Below are 15,033 nucleotides of genomic sequence, written 5' to 3'. Positions count from 1 at the left end.
TAATCGTGTGCATTATTTATTTTCATCTACAACACAAAGAATCAATATTGCAATTTCAAAATGGCACCAAACCAAAACAACGAAGATATCTCCGCTTATGGGGTGGCCCGTTTTACGATTAAGGGCAACCCCCTTGATGCTGAGCAGCTTCATAAGATGGATGTTTACTTTCGCACCAGTCTCTATCTCTGCTTGGGCATGCTCTATCTCCGCGAAAATCCTCTTCTGAAAGAGCCTCTCCAACTCGACCACATCAAAGCCAGATTATTGGGTCACTGGGGCTCTGATGCTGGCCAATCCTTCACATGGACCCATATGAACCGATTGATCAAAAAGTATGACCTCGATGTACTCTTCATCTCGGGCCCTGGCCATGGCGCCCCTGGTATCTTATCGCAGTCCTACCTTGAGGGTGTCTACTCAGAGATCTATCCTGATAAAGGCGAAAATGAGGAGGGAATGAAGAAATTCTTCAAACAGTTTTCATTTCCCGGTGGCATTGGCAGTCACGCAACGCCAGAGACTCCAGGTAGTATTCACGAAGGAGGCGAATTGGGATACTCTATTTCTCATGCTTTTGGAACTGTCTTCGACCATCCGAATCTGATTACCTTGACGATGGTTGGGGACGGAGAAGCCGAAACAGGGCCTCTGGCTACGAGCTGGCACAGCAACAAATTCCTCAATCCTGTCAGCGATGGTGCTGTTCTTCCGGTGCTTCATTTAAACGGATATAAGATTAACAACCCGACCGTTCTCGCCCGGATAAGCCATGATGAACTATCGTCTTTACTGGCCGGATACGGATGGACTCCGTACTTTATTGAGGGCAGCGATATCGAAAGCATGCATCAAGCCATGGCTGCTACTCTCGAACACTGCATTCTCGAGATTAAGAAGTACCAGAAAGAAGCACGAAAATCGAGGAAGGCTTTCCGTCCTCACTGGCCGATGATCGTCCTGCGCAGTCCCAAAGGCTGGACAGCTCCTCGTAAGCTGGACAACAAGTTACTTGAAGGGTTCTGGCGTGCTCATCAAATCCCCATCACCGATGTTCGCACCAATTTTGATCATCTAAAAGTGTTAGAATCTTGGATGAAGGGATACAAAGTGGAAGAAGCTTTTGACAGCGACGGAAAGTTGATTTCTGAGTTGAGGGACCTGGCACCGACTGGCACTTCAAGGATGAGCGCGAATCTAGTGGGAAACGGTGGTCTTCTCCGCAGGCCTTTGGATATACCTGATTTCAGGCAGTACGCGATCAAAGACGTCAAGCCAGGCATCTCTTCTGCTGGCAGTATGGTCAACATGTCTAAATTCCTCCGTGAAATCGTCGCCAAGAATCTCACCAACTTCCGCGTTTTCGGCCCTGATGAAACCGAGTCGAACAAGCTGGGAGAGGTTTACAAAGCCGGAAAGAAGGTATGGATGGGCGAATATTTTGAAGAAGATAATGACGGAGGAAATCTGGCAGTTCAGGGGAGGGTAATGGAGATGCTCAGTGAGCATACCTGCGAAGGCTGGTTGGAAGGTTACATTCTGTCTGGTCGGCATGGACTGTTGAATAGCTACGAGCCTTTCATTCACGTCATCGACTCGATGGTCAACCAGCACTGCAAATGGATCGAGAAATGCGCCGAGGTTGAATGGCGAGCCAAAGTGGCATCGCTGAATATCCTGCTTACTGCCACCGTCTGGCGGCAAGACCATAATGGCTTCACCCATCAGGACCCGGGATTCCTCGATGTCGTCGCAAACAAGAGCCCGGGCGTTGTTCGGGTTTATTTACCACCCGATGGAAACACGCTTCTCTCGGTGGTGGATCATTGTCTGCGTAGCGTCAACTACGTCAATGTCATTGTGGCCGACAAGCAGGATCATCTCCAATTCCTCAACATGCACGACGCCATCGCCCATTGTACAAAAGGCCTGGGAATCTGGTCTTGGGCCAGTAACGATCAAGGCCAGGAACCCGATGTGGTGATGGCCAGCTGTGGTGATGTTCCAACTCACGAGGCTCTGGCCGCCACAGCACTGCTGAGAGAACTACTCCCCAGTCTTCGCGTACGATTTGTCAATGTCGTCGATTTATTCAGGCTGCATTCCGAATCCAATCATCCCCATGGAATTTCCGATCGGCAATGGGCGTCTATTTTCACAGAGGACAAGCCGATTATTTTCAACTTCCACTCATATCCCTGGTTGGTTCATCGACTTGCCTACAAACGTCCTGGGCAACATCATCTCCATGTCCGGGGGTATAACGAAAAAGGCAATATAGATACACCGTTTGAGCTTGCCATTCGTAACCAAACCGATCGATACAGTCTAGCGATAGCGGCCATTGACCGCATGCCCTGGTTAAAGAATACTGCGTCTGGTATAAGGGATGAATTGGTCAATCTCCAGATTATCGCTCGGAACGAGGCATACGATACTGGTATAGATCCGGAACATATCAGGGACTGGCAATGGCCGTATCCAAAGTGAGCTATCAGACATGCCCGTGTAATATATGGTTCAATCACAGCGGCGAGAGAGGGCATCATGTGAGGATTAGGCATTCACTTCTATATGTAGATTTATATAGGATGGTATTATAATGAAAGCTGACTGGGCCAATGCATAGTGTCAGATTAATCTTTTTGACGATGATGGTGATGGTGATGGTGGTTTTTTTTTTTTTTTTTCTTCAACTCGAATAAATGTAAGGGCATCTCTAGAACTATATAGCAACACCAACCATAATCTACTTATCTATCCTTTTATTTACGAAATCTATGCCGTGGAGATGCTTGCCTTGGCTCGCAGATAATATTTCGACTCTCAAGACGCAGGTCCAGACTGATCCTACCCCATTCGACTTCATCCTGCAGAATAAAAATAAAACAAGCCCAAATCTTTCAAGAGCCTGTAATATATATTATATTTCATTAATATAATAGATCTATATACATATCTAGAGCCGTATTGTTTACCTAGGCACTCAACTCCTGCACCTCCCATCTCCTGTCAGATCCAAGTTCTGGCCTGGCAGCGTTGTCCGCCACCTCGTAAATCTGATCTTTCCCGGTCGCCTTATCAGCAGATACGGGCTTCTGGTCTGTTGAGGCAGGCTGGTCGTCATGTTGATGGCGTTTTCTCCAGAAAAACCAAAATAAAGCCCCTACCAGAACTATCGCCCCCCCACATCCAACGCCCACCCCAACTCCTATCTTGACTCCGCTGCTGGTCCCTGCGTTCGTCGAATTTCCCGTGCTTGTGGCTGTCGCGCTACTTGTGGGAGTGCTTGACGTGGTAGTGGATGATGAGTTGACTTCGAAAAGATTGAACCCTAGGTCCAGCGCTTTACCCATCGCGGGCTGCTGGTCACAGGCGACTTCGAGCCCTTTGACGACTGGATATCGGCAGCAATTAGATACCGTATTTTTGATAGGTGGGTGGCAGATTGTCAAAAAAAAAAGACAAAAACTTACAGTTACCCATCATCTGGGCATCCTGCACCTTTTCCAGACACGCTCTGCAGGTCGGAGCGTCGTTTGTGAAAGCTGAGTTATCACTTGTACAAAATGCATAGCGATCACTTTCAGAGACTGTAAAAAGCTGATCTGTCAAGGGTTGCAATAGATTATTGCAAGCCTGGCCGCAATTATCCATGGCAGGGTTTGTCTCGTTGTTGTAGTCATATCCAAAAACACACCACGCGAGGTTGAACCTCAAGTTGACTTAGCAGTCAGCTGAAAGGTTTCCGCTTGAGCCTGAAAAAAAAAAAAAAAGGCACAAGTAACTTACATAGGAACCAAAACACATCCGTCTCATTGTCACCTTGATAACCAGGATTTTCTGCAGGGCTGCTCGCTTCACAGTTCAGGCACTGGACCCATTTGCGACCTTTCGGCGTGGTTTTTGAACCTTTGAATTCAGAATCCTTGCATACCAGATCACCTGTACTTGTGTGGGAGGAGTCATAGTCTGATATATTTGTTGACGCGCCGGGTTGATCAACACACAGTGAAGAGCAGGTAGAGTCTGGAGTCACCTCAATGCCTTTGACACCCAAGAATAGAAGAGAAAACAGGAATAAATTAGTTGGCGAGTAGCCTTTCATCATGTAGTATGGATTGGTGATATATGAGTCTTAAAAGTCGAAGAGGTGAAGAATGTTTTTTTTTTTTGACTCTTTCCAGGACGTGCTTTTGCGAGGCTGACAGAGCAATTCAGCCTCGTCTGTGCACGAGCCAATCACAATAAATTGCCTATGGGGATACGACTTTGTACTCTGTACTAAGTGCATAATAATAACAACATTAATTTTGAAAAAGGGGTCCTCGGAGGCGAGCTACACCGCTCTCTATTCTGCCAGTAAACACCTCTGGCTATTTACACGCATTTTCAAGGTTAGAGCCCCCTCGGTCTGGATAAACGCAAATGGATGTAACGCAAACGGCCAGAGATACAGCCTATTCATGCAGAGAGAAAAGGTTTTAATGGGCGCAAGAGTATGCTCTTATACTTCCTCAGACTGGAGATGTGTCATATGGCCTGCTGAATGCCCAGTTGGATGTGGAGCAGGTGATTTCTGACTGCTGGCCCGATACAATTGACTCCATTGTAAGCCCAAGTTTGATCATGATAGATATATGGGGGAAACGCCCTCCTTCTCCAGTTTCCAGGCCTTACAACTATGATATAAACTCAGTGGAATATAGAGAGTGAATATACCTAAGAACGCTGGACTAGAATATCATGTCAATTAAGATCTACATCATCATTGAACATGCCGAGCCGTGCCGTTAGGTATGTCGAAGAGGAATGCACTAGCTAGGCTAGGGTGGGTCGAAATACTGCGCGGCTCGAAAAGTCTGCCAGTTTGATTTCACAATCTTTTAGTGGGCAAACCGGAAGTCGAGTCTTTTATTTCCTTCCTCCTTTGTCGTCTTGAGGTAATGATCCTTCGCCTCGTCGCTCATCGCATTCCATTTACGGTCCCGCGAACTGTTCCGCCACATGTAATAGCACTTGATGAAAACTGTCATCACAACGTTCCACCCGACAATCGCGAGGAGAATCTTGTTTCCGCGCCTATAGTACGGCTTATCATCTTCCCGATAGATCTGTACCCAAGGCAAGTCAGTCAAGCTCCAGGAAGAAGTCCATTTTCAAGCGTGTCAAATATCGCAACCTACATTCGAAGCAATAATCGAACTCGCTTGGCAGATCATATTATACAAGGCACTGCCTACTGTCCTCGTTCGCACCGTACCGGCATTGCGTGAGGTAAGACTCACTGAGACATGAGGTCAAAAGGACTCGATAGTACATGAAGACAGGTGTCAAGCATCCTTACCGTTAATCGAATGGATATACGGGAAACCAATCAATAGTACGGTAACAGCATACCAGCTCCAGGGGCTGGCCGTTGATGGTAACAGTTCCAGAGCAAGAAGCAGGGGCAGACACCAGACTGAATAGAACAAAACAATGGCCATTCGGTTGTTGATCCTTTCTGAAAACCAAGACCAAAACACAAGCTGGATCAGGAATAGCACGTATGCCGGAATGGTCAGAAGATTTGTCTCGAAGGTGTCGAAGCCAAGTGTCTTCAAATTGAGGGTCAAATATGCCGAGACAGGATTTGTTGGAATGAGCATCGTGAAACTGATCACATACAACGGCCAGAGATCATAGTCAACGAGTGAAGCCCATAGTAACTTTAGAGTCAATCCTTGACGGTTGTGCATGCCTCCCTTTAACAAGGCTTGTTAGCATAATCCGTAGCAACCAAACCTCCTCAAAATCTGAAAAAGTCACACCTTGCCTGGATCATCCCTTAGGACTCTGTTGACCATAATGACCTCTTCCCTCTCGGTAAACCAACCATCCCTTCCTCGAAACCAACTTGCTGTCTGAGTCGGACTTGGAGGTAGATAAAACCATGACACTATGCCGATTATTGCTGTCAGCCCCCCCTCCAAAGCAAACAACCACCTCCAACCCTCCCAGCCGCCAATTGACTTCATATGAAGGATTCCATAGGCCAGAAAAGCTGCAACAATGTAAGTAAAGTGCGATGCACAGTAGAAATAGCCAACGCGAATCGGGAACTCCTTGTTAGTATAGAAGTATGATAAATAAAGCAAAGCATCTGGGATGAACCCGCCCTCCACCAAACCCAAAAGCGCCCGTGTAGCATAAAAACTCTTTTCCCCAGATATCAGGGCTTGACATATCCCAACCACACTCCATATCACCATCTGAATTGGGATCCATACATCTGGCCCGAGCTTTTTGGAAATCATCTGTGAAGGTAACTCGGCGCATAGGAAGCAGAGATAGAAAATCGTCATGCCGTAATTGTATTGATTTGTCGACAAGCCAAGGTCACTCAGCATGCCATCACTCAGGGCCTGAGAGATATTGCCACGGTCAAGCTGGAGAGCGAAGAACATCAAACAAACCCATGAGCAAATTCGGTAATCGAGCTGTAGCACAAAGAGATTGTGAGACTCTGGGACAGTAGAAGAAATGCTTTTGGAATCAATACTTACCTTCCTGACCAATTTCTTTTCCTCTTTTCCGGTCCATTCAGCGGTCAGATCATAACGGTGTTTTCCCTCATACGTGGAAATTGGCTCGTACAATTCCGTGGCAGCACCACCGACAAACGCACCGCCCGTCCCATGATGTCTTTTCAATGGTGCCGTTATAGTAACTGAGGCATGAATCTGATCCTTGGAATCTATTGAGTTCCTGGTGGCTGGCTTCTCCGTCATTGCGATGATGCGGTATCCGATTTTGAGTATTGTTGCTTGTTTACTACATGCTCAGAAGCAGAGGGTGCTGCTCATTTATTGTTATCTTCACAATACGTGCATCTTGATACAAATGATGCCATTCAGGTCTACGGGGTCAATTCGACGATGGCGTGTATTGGGCCAAGCTTGTGCCATAACAAAGGTTGTACATCTCCGCGGGGACAAGATGAATGCGGAGTGATGATTTGGCTTAACCCGGGACAGAAGACAAATCCATTTCCATCTATTCAAAACAGCGCTTCGAGCCATTTTCTACTTCGGAGCACCTCTTTATAGGCTTTCTCCTGCGAACGGTGGTGTGGACTATTGGTGAAGCAATGCTTGCCCTAGGTACAGGACTGCTTGTGTTATGTACAGTGGATAGTGTATCTTGTTATTACATGTTTAAGCAAAAACAATGTAGACTAACGTAATTTCTTTCTACCAAAGGCATGCGCTTCATCTTGCACTTGCGCGTAGATGTGCTCTAGTCCCTTCTTCCGCTGCTCCTCCTGATACCCTTCACATCTCGTACTCTCCATACAGTCCTCCTGTATCTCCTATCTCCGTCGAGCATACAAAGCTGCCCCGCGAGCGGCCGCAAAAATCGGATTGACAGCAGGACCTGCGGTAATACTATTCGTAGTAGCGTTGAGATTCATATAATCTTGAGCGTTATTCTGCGGATATCTGGCGCTGACTTCCGCCAGAGCATCCACCACGGCAGCCCGAAATTGATCGTGATTGGCGCTTTCACCGGCCAGAAGGAAATGCGTCAAGGGACTTCCCAGTGCAGTCCTAAGACATTTCGACGGGCGCGATCCCAAAACGCAGCCGGCAGGATGTTACCCTGCGTGAGATTGTGGTGTCCTGCACCGAAGTCCAGCAGGATCACCGAGCAACACCTGATCCTAATCTGAGAAGTCTGATCCGCTCCCGGAGCCTGTTCTGAGCGCACTGATTCGCTCACTGAGCTTAGGGGTGAGCAGATTGCAGAAGCTACCTCAAAATAGAATGCACCACGCGTAGTTCCGTCCACGTGCAGATCCCCCTATTAGATTACCGTATATTCCATCAATTAAACGCACAGGCGTTCTTATTGTGAACGTTTATACTGGTAAACTTCTATTAATTGCATCCCACTGTTAGCCTGCTACTAAACCAACCAATCAGTATAAAGACTACACGCTCCTGGGAGCTCATAGTTCATTCAATGGTCCCCATCAGGGTTTGCAAAAAGTCCCATTCTTTGCCCAGGGTCCATGCCCGATAAACTATAATTCAAGATGTGACGACAAACAACTAATTGCGTAGCCAACGAGCGACGTATCTGAAGGGTGAACAAAATTATTTGTTTGAAGCTCAGAAAGGCGCAACAGCAACAACACCTTTATCTCCCACAACTTCCTTCCAGATGTTTGCAACATCACCAGGAACCTCCCACCTTGCTTTAAACATAAGTGTTACGTAGCATCGGGTGGTATTCAACTCAACTGTTCTTTGAGGAGATCGGAAACATTTAGGATGCTCTCCAGGCTTCAAACATTCGAATATGATCGCATGATAGTCTAAATAGCTCCACCCAATCGAGAAGAGGAAATTCTGCAGTTGAGGCATCCGAAGTAAGGCAGTAGCCATTGTCTTCATAAGAGGATCAAACATCTGTGGATCTGGCTGTGTCCTCCACATATGATTGGGAACATCGCCATTCAGAAGGGCCTCTCTCCCTTCGGGCAGAGAGTCCTCAAGCTCCGAATTGAAGGAAGAATTGGAGTCAGAGACATCTCCATCATCATCACCTTCTGCATCATCCTGAGCGCCTTCGTAATCCGCATCAACAGTGGCGGGGTTGCCCGTGTAGTGCCATCGACCATCATAAGTGATGAGCGCTCCTTCTATCTTGACTTTTTTAAGATATGGAAAGATTTCTTTTCCATCGAATAGCACAGGTGAGACCAGCCAAAACCCAGTGAGACTCAGATCCGCCAGGTGAGTTCTCTCCATCAATCTGCGAATGGCAATGTTCAAAACATCACCATCCGGATATTTGGGATCATCAGGTTGGTTCCTGAAGTTGTGGTTGCGTGGGATGTCTTGCTCGATATAGATATTCAATGTTCGCAAATTACTCAATGATGGTGACTCCAAGGCATTTGCAAGGGCTGCTGGCAGTCAGTGAAGATTCAAAATTAGTAAATGACAGAAGAGCCCTACCTATTCTATGTTCATTTTGCATTTCTGCCCGTTTATTTTTGGGTGTGTTTAATTTCAGGGTCAACCGTTCCAGCCTGGGTAGTGATGAGATAATCTTCCCAATGGCTGAGTGATGCAGCATGCGCCGTCCATTTGGAATTGTCAAGGCTTCGATACACGACAATCGTGGCAAAGAAACCGCATTATCTAAATTAAGATGTTTATCTTCGAAGGCCCAACGCTCGCGTGACAACCCAGAATCAAGCTCGGGTGATCGTCGATGAGGATCCATAGGGGAGGATGCAGTAAGTGTCAAATCAATGCCCTGTGTTCCCCAGGAAGATAAGTTATCTAACAACTCCTTCATGCCTCTATTAAAGGCTTCATTATTTGCTCTTCTTTCCCTCTTTCTTTCAAGACAGAAAATCCGATTCTTGCTGTAGGTCAGGAGATCAATTTCATAGTACAGCTTTCGCAGCAATTTTCTTCGTCGCGGGGATGAGAATACTTGGCAGAACATGTCCAAATCAGTGCTGTATTTCTTAATATCTGCCATTGTAAAGCGCTCCACAGAGTGTTGCCATTTGCGCGAGATGGTCACGTATTGGGCGACGTTCAGAACAGGTTCGGGGTCCCATGGCATAGGATGTTTGATTGGGGGGACTTCAAAGAGATGGGGAATGATTAATTCCAGGATTTATGGGCTAAGAGCTTCCATTTTTGGGTGAGAAGGGCTTGGAATTACCAAAATTCGAGGAATTTGGGAGATGATATTGATTTGAGAGGGCGAGAAAGCAGTATCAAAAAGGCCTGCTTGAGCCTAGACTCGATCAGGTTACGCTAATCTTGGCATCAGGCGGAGATCCATGCCAAGACCACTGTGGATCTGTGAATCCATGGATCGATCCGCCACATGTTTCTTGAGTAAATGATACAGAGTGTGATCCCACCCGACTATCAAGCGAGAGTTGAGGAGGTGTACATCGACAAGCGGTCCGCATGCTGAAGAAAAGTCCCAATCTGGATCTTCTCACCAGCGTCAGACCAAGGCAATCTTCCCTGTCTCTTCCATCTCGGATGCCTGAATGGTCACTTGGCACTGATGCTTGGAACGCCGCCCATATACCTTATTTGATTGAATTGACGGCACAGGCTCCTGGAGTTGGTGATCACTATCGGCTTCTGCGGGCACAAGAAGCGAACCGGAATTCAGCCCATATATGACGGAACTCACTTAAATGCTGCATTTATCGACACTATACCATACACGACACACGAGCTCACCTATATCTTCGACTCTGAGAAACATGCAAAATGGCTAGACAGTCAGTCACAAACGATGGCCAGTAGGGCAGATATGAGCAAGACTTCTTCACAGCTCTTTGGAAAACCTTGTGCTCACTAAGATACCGCTTCCAAGATAATGGGATTTGGCTTGATGGGTGATGGTAGCGCCAAATGCATCTGGGAATATAATGATTGCGCAAAGAATTGTAACACACATTCTCACTCAATCGTTTTCCTCAGTAATGATGGGTAATTATGTTTGACTCCGGGTGCATACGCAGGAAGGGAATAGTATTGTTATCCTGAAGGGTGATCGTACGCTGTATGTGGTGAGGAAGGATGGGAGCAATACATCTTCATTGGAGAGGCATATGTCCATGGTTTAATGAGTTGGGGGGGTGGCATTCAAAGAAGATAATGGAGTTGCACTCGATTTTCAGAGGATTACCTTGTATAGATCAATTTGTTTGGTATATGGCATCTGCTTTCTCATTCGTTCTCCATTCAGCATATATTTGCATGGTGAAATTACGCTAACTGAGCAATACCGAAACCGAGAATATTGCGATCAAAGATCTGCGTTTACTGAATGTTTTACCTCAGACTTCCAAGCTCAAGCATATCATTTCGGATAGTACTTTCTCACGACTAAGAGCCCCTCATGAGGCTCTGCAAGAATGCAAATAAAAAACGGACAGGCTCACTAGCTAAAGGTCATTTATGAGATGTCTAAAATAAGTAATCTGCCGCATTATCTTCCTAAAATATCTCATGGGGTTTTCCAAAATAGTGGAGTTGTGGATAAAGTCATGTCCGGATATCAATCTTTTCTAGAACGCTAGGCCTCATGGGGTCAAAACTAGACCTATGTGTCCAGGTCAGAAGTAATGGCAATTTGGGGTGGATTTTATACGCTGATTTTGTGCACCAGGTCTGATCTAGAGACCACACTATCGGTCGTGGGGAAGCGGTTGGATCAGCTGGAATCAGTTGTTGGGGAACTTTCTAATGCACTGAATCGGGTCGAAACTGAGTCTGCTACAGTGACGGCACCCGTCCATTGCTGTCCACAACGCCTGAATCCCAATTCCCATGATGTTCTACCAGCGTCGCCGCACGGGTCTGCGTTGTCCCATATTACGACCCCAAATGGGTTGTCGAATATGGCAATGATTACAAGCCCTGTAGCAGAGCTTCCGGCAATGACCATTCCGTTATGGCACTCAACTACCACAGGGTCTCTTATATCACGCCCACAAGTGAAGTCGCTCTTGGGAGAATATTCAAGTGACATATTCTTGCGAATCGAAGAGCGTCGAGTGCTACCAACAAGCTTAGCACTGCCTTCCATCACAAGTAGTCCCCTTGAGATGCCAGTTCTGGATCATTCTATCACCAATGACCTAATGGAGAAGTACTTCCAATCGGTTAACATGCAGCATCCGATCCTCGACTACGACGAGAGTGCCGCGCAGTATCACTCCCTCGCTTCAAACCCAGAGCCGTCCTTGGAATACGCATCGTTTCTATTAATGTTGGCCTTGGCGGAAGTTGCATATGCACCGGCTCCTGAAGCACTGGATACAGACTGGTCACCAGGGAGTACCTATTCCTCGGCCGCACTATCTCGGTTGAGACCTACCTGAGAACCTCAATCACCGATTGTCCTTCCACGATGCCTTTACCTCGCAGCTTTTTATAACTATCTCGGTCGACCATTGGATGCCTGGAAACTCGTTCATATGGCATCGACCAGCTTTCAACGTTTGTGGATAAAGTCTGTTCATTTGAGTGATATAGGGGCATTTGATAACCATATCATGGCTTAGGTCCAAACCGTCTCTAGAAAATGATGAGGCACGATGTCAGCCGTTCATCAGGTTATGCTGGGCGATTTTCGCTCTTGAATGGTGAATATATTGTTCAATTCTCGTTGTATGCCGCGCTGACAAGCATAGTGGCCTCATTGCAGAACATCACCATGGAGAACCTCGTCGACAAGCTGAACATTCCACTGTGTGGGGACCCGCCCAATGCTTCTCTGCTCGCGCGACTCGCTGAACTGTCTGCGCTCAGACTCCTCAATCATGTCCACCACGCAATGTACGCAGAAGGCCATGAGTACTTGCTGCAAGCAAACTATATCGCGTACGCATCTGACAGTCAAGATGACGGATCCATTCACAGAGCAATGAGCTCCTCCCTGAAGGTCTCGATGGAATTGGACGGGAATTGAACGACTGGTTCAATCTAATCCCACATATCATCAAGCCCGACCTGACACAGCGTTCTTGCATTGAGGCCATGACGCTGATGCTGAGAGCCGTGCAAAATAAAACAAAGATATTGCAGGCAGGAATTTGTTAGTACATGAATGAGGATACAGAAAAATAGCAGATCAGAGTACTACGCCGGCTCAGCGGATTTACGAGAAAAGCCGAAACGGAACACGGAGGATACGGAAGAATGCAAAAGTTCCGAGATCCAGCCTTAACGAATTCCCCGTAGAAAGAAGTAGACTTTTCTTGGGCCTGAATTAATCAAATCCGAACAGACCCGTAATTGACGCGCCATCCGCAGATTTTGTTTAGTGTTGCTTTTCTTGGCTGAGACCGGCGCTTCAGACTAGTTTTCGATCGTGGGGGAGGATTGCCACTGGTAGAGAAGCCACAGTAGACAAAAGAACAGCTGTAATCACGGCAATGTCGTTGGTGAATGGGTTAGGGTGTAATTGCAATTCTGTGATTGCCACTGTAATTGTATTTAGAAGTTGTATGGAATCATAGCTCAGTCAGCGACAGTCAGCACATCTCGGATGTCGCCTGCCGGATATAACAACAACTTCTTCGAATCGGATACTACACAAATACTACTATGAAGATAATATGAAATACAAAACCTCCTGCCAATTGAGAAGCATCCATTATTGTCTCTGAAGAATTAGCTAGTCTCAATGCCGCTGACGCAGCCCCTGCGGTGCAGGGTCCGTCCTCCGTCGGCCTCCCATACTCCAGCGTGCTCGCCGTCGTCACCAGCGTCGTGTCCGTCTCCGTTATTATTGCTGTCTCTCTCGCTCCGAGATCGATCTGGCTGTGTTTCTCCGGGTTCTCGTGCGTCAGCTCAGCGCCGTGTTCTGCGGACTTCAGCTGCCTCATTACGTCTTAAATACTTTCCCTCCAATGTCCGCCTCCCTGTCTGTCCGACTCCGTTAACAACAACCACATCCACATCCACGCCTACACCCACACCTACTCTTCCGATTCATACAACAAAAACTACACCTCTCATGGCAACACAAACAAGAGGCCATGCCAGCCACGGCGGCCACGGCCACCATCACCACCACCACGACAACGTCTACCTAACCTCGAGCAACACCTTCGACGCAGGCGTCCGCATCACACGCATTGGCCTCGTCGCCAACCTCGCCATGGCAATTGGCAAGTTCATCGGCGGTTACGTCTTCCATTCCCAGGCCCTGATCGCAGACGCCTACCACGCGCTCACGGATCTCGTTTCCGACTTCCTCACCCTCGGGACGGTCGCGTGGTCGCTGAAGCCGCCCTCCGAACGGTTCCCGAACGGATATGGAAAGATTGAGAGTATTGGTGCGCTGGGTGTTAGTGGGCTATTGCTTTGTGGTGGTGTGTTTATGGGATTGAATGCTGGGCAGGTGTTGTTGGATCAGTTTTATCCTGAGGCTGCGGATGCGCTGGCGCACTCGGGGGTGTTGGGACATGGGCATTCGCATAGCCATGGGGTGGATGTGTTGGGACCGAATATTCATGCTGCTTGGTTGGCGGGTGGTTCTATTGTGATTAAGGAATGGCTCTATCATGCTAGTGAGTGCCTTGTGCCCCCTGAATCGGGTTCGTAGGATCAATCGAGGCTAACCCAGGTGATTGCTACAGCTATGAAAATCGCCGAAGAACGCAAGTCGTCCGTCCTCGCATCGAACGCCGTCCACCATCGCATCGATTCCCTCACCAGTATCGTGGCTCTGTTCACCATCGGCGGTACATACGTGTTTAAGGATGCCTCCTGGCTGGATCCCGTGGGCGGCCTGTTGATTTCTCTGATGGTTATCAAGGCAGGATGGGGCAACACCCGGACCTCATTGCTGGAATTGGCCGACACAACCGTGGACGATGATATCAAAGGGTCTGTTGGCAAGGCGGCGAAGAAAGCTCTCGCTCAGATCCAAGACAAGGCTGCTGAGGTCCGTGACGTCCAGGGTATGAAGTCTGGTCAGAACTACCTCATGGAAATTGAATTGGGAGTGCCCGGATCGTGGTCCGTTAAGCAATCTCGGAAGGTTGAGAATGCGGTCCGAGAAGCCGTTGGAGCGGGCGTAATTGGCGTCAAGCGTCTTAAGGTCCGCTTTGTGCCGTCGGAGCAGACTGATGCGAACTTTACGGAGGAGTTCATTGCTCCGGAGACTAGTGCACGAATCAACCCGGAGGCTGGTGACGACCAAGACCACGACCACGAGCACGACCACGAGCATGAGCATGAGCACGACCAGGAGGATTCCAAAAGGCGTTGAACTGTTTTGGTTTTGATTCAATTTCTATAATTTATTTATCATTGGGAGGAGTAGGCATTGTCATTTCGGCACATGGCACAGACCATTACAACTGATACCCTGAATGGAGAATGAAGGATGGAGGGGTACAAACAAGAAATGTATTCTGTTGTTGAATTAGAGTATTCTTGGGTTAGATATTGTGCAATAGGAATAGATTTTTGTCCTCGATAC

The 15,033-nt window shown here is 47.5% G+C and overlaps 7 protein-coding genes across 7 annotated transcripts; 4 read left to right on the top strand and 3 right to left on the bottom strand.

Moving 5' to 3' along the window:
- Positions 1–60: 60 nt before the first annotated feature.
- ACHE_60897A (phosphoketolase family protein) lies at positions 61–2,490 on the top strand (the record flags this gene model as incomplete). Its single annotated transcript, XM_043282122.1, has 1 exon — positions 61–2,490. The coding sequence occupies one exon, from the start codon at positions 61–63 to the stop codon at positions 2,488–2,490; it is 2,430 nt and encodes an 809-aa protein (XP_043139533.1).
- A 488-nt stretch (positions 2,491–2,978) lies between these two features.
- ACHE_60896S (uncharacterized protein) lies at positions 2,979–4,111 on the bottom strand (the record flags this gene model as incomplete). Its single annotated transcript, XM_043282121.1, has 3 exons — positions 2,979–3,397; positions 3,477–3,725; positions 3,793–4,111. 3 exons carry the CDS (start codon positions 4,109–4,111, stop codon positions 2,979–2,981), a joined length of 987 nt encoding a protein of 328 aa, XP_043139532.1.
- A 775-nt stretch (positions 4,112–4,886) lies between these two features.
- ACHE_60895S (uncharacterized protein) lies at positions 4,887–5,222 on the bottom strand (the record flags this gene model as incomplete). The annotated part of the gene is made up of 2 exons (XM_043282120.1): positions 4,887–5,114; positions 5,187–5,222. 2 exons carry the CDS (start codon positions 5,220–5,222, stop codon positions 4,887–4,889), a joined length of 264 nt encoding a protein of 87 aa, XP_043139531.1.
- A 2,934-nt stretch (positions 5,223–8,156) lies between these two features.
- ACHE_60894S (uncharacterized protein) lies at positions 8,157–9,630 on the bottom strand (the record flags this gene model as incomplete). Its single annotated transcript, XM_043282118.1, has 2 exons — positions 8,157–8,956; positions 9,009–9,630. 2 exons carry the CDS (start codon positions 9,628–9,630, stop codon positions 8,157–8,159), a joined length of 1,422 nt encoding a protein of 473 aa, XP_043139530.1.
- A 2,014-nt stretch (positions 9,631–11,644) lies between these two features.
- On the top strand, positions 11,645–11,920 carry ACHE_60893A (fungal specific transcription factor domain-containing protein; the record flags this gene model as incomplete). The annotated part of the gene is made up of 1 exon (XM_043282117.1): positions 11,645–11,920. One exon carries the CDS (start codon positions 11,645–11,647, stop codon positions 11,918–11,920), a length of 276 nt encoding a protein of 91 aa, XP_043139529.1.
- Positions 11,921–12,255: 335 nt separating this feature from the next.
- Positions 12,256–12,510, top strand: ACHE_60892A (uncharacterized protein; the record flags this gene model as incomplete). Its single annotated transcript, XM_043282116.1, has 1 exon — positions 12,256–12,510. The coding sequence occupies one exon, from the start codon at positions 12,256–12,258 to the stop codon at positions 12,508–12,510; it is 255 nt and encodes an 84-aa protein (XP_043139528.1).
- Positions 12,511–13,227: 717 nt separating this feature from the next.
- On the top strand, positions 13,228–14,820 carry ACHE_60891A (cation diffusion facilitator family transporter; the record flags this gene model as incomplete). Its single annotated transcript, XM_043282115.1, has 2 exons — positions 13,228–14,116; positions 14,186–14,820. The coding sequence occupies 2 exons, from the start codon at positions 13,228–13,230 to the stop codon at positions 14,818–14,820; spliced, it is 1,524 nt and encodes a 507-aa protein (XP_043139527.1).
- Between the last annotated feature and the right edge of the window lie 213 nt (positions 14,821–15,033).

The sequence above is a fragment of the Aspergillus chevalieri genome, chromosome 6 (assembly GCF_016861735.1).
Source record: "Aspergillus chevalieri M1 DNA, chromosome 6, nearly complete sequence".
Classification (NCBI taxonomy): domain Eukaryota; kingdom Fungi; phylum Ascomycota; class Eurotiomycetes; order Eurotiales; family Aspergillaceae; genus Aspergillus; species Aspergillus chevalieri.
Note: the sequence above shows the minus strand (reverse complement) of the source record. Positions and strands in the feature narration are given on the sequence as shown.